This window comes from Mandrillus leucophaeus, unplaced genomic scaffold (assembly GCF_000951045.1).
Source record: "Mandrillus leucophaeus isolate KB7577 unplaced genomic scaffold, Mleu.le_1.0 Scaffold200, whole genome shotgun sequence".
Taxonomy (NCBI): domain Eukaryota; kingdom Metazoa; phylum Chordata; class Mammalia; order Primates; family Cercopithecidae; genus Mandrillus; species Mandrillus leucophaeus.
The window spans coordinates 1,214,935-1,218,155 of record NW_012102033.1 but is presented as its reverse complement, the minus strand read 5'-3'; the positions used below and the strand labels follow the sequence as shown (position 1 = coordinate 1,218,155).

Here is a 3,221-nt window from a genome sequence, read left to right as displayed (position 1 = left end):
CCCGTCCAGCTCTCCCCTCTGCCCTTCCCCAACCCCCCAAGACCCTCACCAGTTGACAGAACTCCATAATCAGCAGAAACGGCAGTGTCTCCACACACAGACCCAGGCACTGGAGGACATTGGGGTGCTGCAGGCTCCTGTGGAGTGAGGAGGCGGCTGGGTTGGGAAGACAGCCCCTTCCTCTTCATCCAGCCCCAACCTCCCAGCACAGCCAAACTGCTGCCTCCACCCTTTTTTTGTTGCTGTTGTTGTTTTGAGATGGTGTCTCGCTCTGTTGCCCAGGCTGGTATCCTGCCTCAGCCTCCTGAGCAGCCAGGATTACAGGCATGCGCCACCACGCCTGGCTCATTTTTGTATTTTTAGTAAAGACGGGATTTCACCATGTTGGCCAGGCTGGTCTCGAACCCCTGACCTCAAGCGATCCACCCTCAGCCTCCCAAAGTGCTGGGATTACAGGTGTGAGCCACTGAGCCCGGCCCACTCTTACCTTTTTGATCTGTTTCCTCACCTCAGAGTCTCTCTCCTTGACTGCACCCCAGTCCTTCCCCAGCTCCCCATCTCTGGATGGCCCTCACTGACCTGCTCCTGGGGCCAGATCCCCAGGGACCCCTTTACCTCTTCTTCCTCCTCACACCTCACCTCCACCTTCATTCCTGCCCCCAACTCTTCTCAGTCTTCTCCTCCTCATCCCCACAGCCTCCTCCTGGTCTTCCTGGCTCCAGTCTCTACCCTTGCCTTTGCCCCTGACCTGCTTTTCACCGCACACAACCCTCTGTCGCTCCCCAGCACCCCAGGATAGAGCACCAGCTTTTTGATTCCTCCTGCCCCTCAGGCTGGCCCAGGAGTCAGCTTTATCCTATGTGGATTTTCCCAAACCTGCAGGCCCTTGCTTAGGCCCGGGCCTTTGTACCCACAGTTTTCTGTCTCTCTCTTTTCTTTTCTTTTCTTTTTTTTTCTTTCTTTCTTCTTTCTTTCTTTTTTGAGACAGAGTTTCGTTCTTGTCACTCAGGCTGGAGTGCAATGGAGTGATCTCAGTTCACTGCAACCTCCACCTCCCGGGTTCAAGCGATTCTCCTGCCTCAGCCTCCCGAGTAGTTGGGATTATAGGTGCACGCCACCAAGCCCGGCTAATTTTTGTATTTTTAGTAGATACGGGGTTTCACCATGTTGGCCAGGTTAGTCTCGAACTCCTGACCTTAAGTGATCTGCCCACCTCAGCCTCCCAAAGTGCTGGGATTACAGGCGTGAGCCACCATGCCCTGCCTGCACCTATGGTTCTCTCTCTGCAGAACGCCCTCCTCTGATCAGAGTTCTCTTGGCACCCCCGGGCCTCTGCCTCAACATCATCTCCCCTGGAAGCTTCGCTGCTCCCCAGTGCCAGGTTGAATACCGCCCCTTTACCCTCACGCTGTGGGAAAGAGTCAGACTCGGGGGGTTTGAACCCTGACTCCCACTTTCCTAGGTGTGTCATCTCAGGCAAGTCACTTCGCTGCTCCCTGCCTCAGTTTCCCTCATCTGTAAAAGGGGGACAGAGACAGCAACTTCCTCCGAGGAATTTCATGAGATCTGAGAAAAGCTGGTATGTGCTGAGATCCTAGCAATTACTGCTGTTTTAATGGCAACATGTTATTTGATTTTATTTTCACCCTGCATTTTTTTTTTTTTTTTTTTTTTTTTTTTTTTTGAGACAGAGTCTTGCTGTTTCACCCAGTCTGGAGTACAGCGGTGTAATCTCGGCTCACTGCAACCTCTGCCTCCCAGGTTCAAGTGATTCTCCTGCCTCAGCCTCCCGCGTAGTTGGGATTATAGGTGCACGCTACCACACTCAGCTAATTTTTGTATTTTTAGTAGATACGGGATTTCACCATGTTGGCCAGGCTGGTCTTGAACTCCTGACCTTAAGTGATCTGCCCACCTCGGCCTCCCAAAGTGCTGGGATTACAGGCATGAGCCACCGTGCCCAGCCTTCACCCTGCATTCTAACTGTATTTCCAGGGATATTCACTCTCCTTGAGCTTCTTCCTGTCCTACATCCTTTGCATCTGCTGTTCCCTCTGTCTGGATTGCACTTCCCATGGTGCTTTGCATGGCCAGCTCCTCCAGATCAACCCAGCCTCCCTGATGGTGCTGTCCAAAGTGGGCCCTGTCTCTGTCACATATTGCCTCAATTCCTCATGGTACTTGTCATTCTCTGACAGTTTCTCTCTCTCTCTTTCTCTTTTTTTTTTTTTTTTTTTTTGAGACAGAGTCTTGCTCTGTCGCCCAGACTGGAGTGCAGTGGCACAATCTTGGCTCACTGCAGCCTCCGTCTCTCAGGCTCAAGCAATTCTCCTGCCTCATCCTCCTGGGTAGCTGGGATTACAGTCATGTGCCACCATGCCTGGCTAATTTTTGTATTTTTATTAGAGATGGGATTTCACCATGTTGACCAGGTTGGCCTTGAACTCCTGACCTCAGGCAATCTGCCTGCCTCGGCCTCCCAAAGTGCTGGGATTACAGGTGTGAGCCACCGCGCCCGGCTGACAGTTTCTCTTTTTAAAATGGGTTTATGGCTTGGCATGGTGGCTCTCACCTGAAATCTTGGCACTCTGGGAGGCCGAGGCAGGAGGATGGCTTGAACCTAGAAATTTGAGACCAGCTGAGGCAACATAGTGAAAATCCATCTGTACAATTAAAAAAAAAAAAAAGAGGCCGGGCGCAGTGGCTCACACCTGTAGTCCCTGCACTTTGGGGGACCGAGGCGGGTGGATCACTTCAGGTCGGGAGTTCGAGACCAGCCTCATCAACATGGAGAAACCCCGTCTCTACTAGAAATACAAAATTAGCCAAGTGTGGTGCTGCATGCCTGTAATCCCAGCTACTTGGGAGGCTGAGGCAGGAGAATTGCTTGCACGCGGGAGGTGGAGGTTGCAGTGAGCTGAGGCCGTGCCATTGCACTCCAGCCTGGGCAACAAGAGTGAAATTCTGTCTCAAAATCAAAACAAAACAAAACAAAAATACCTGTAATCCCAACATTTTGGGAGGCCAAGGTGGGTGGATCACCTGACGTCAGGTGTTCGAGACCAGCCTGGCCAACGTGGTGAAACCCCGTCTCTACTAAAAATACAAAAAATTAGCCAGATGTGGTGGTGGGTGCCTGTAATCCCAGCTACTCGGGAGGCTGAGGCAGGAGAATTGCTTGAACCCGGGAGGCAGAGGTTGCAGTGAGCTGAGATTGTACC

General features: G+C 52.1%; 1 protein-coding gene across 1 annotated transcript in view; it reads right to left on the bottom strand.

The window, feature by feature from the left end:
• The window catches only part of LMTK3 (lemur tyrosine kinase 3), a 50,857-nt gene that overhangs the window by 38,515 nt on the left and 9,121 nt on the right, over positions 1-3,221 (bottom strand). Inside the window, exon 7 of the mRNA XM_011979403.1 lies at positions 50-137. Within this exon, the coding sequence (XP_011834793.1) occupies positions 50-137 (88 nt within the window). The remainder of the gene's footprint in view (positions 1-49; positions 138-3,221) is intronic.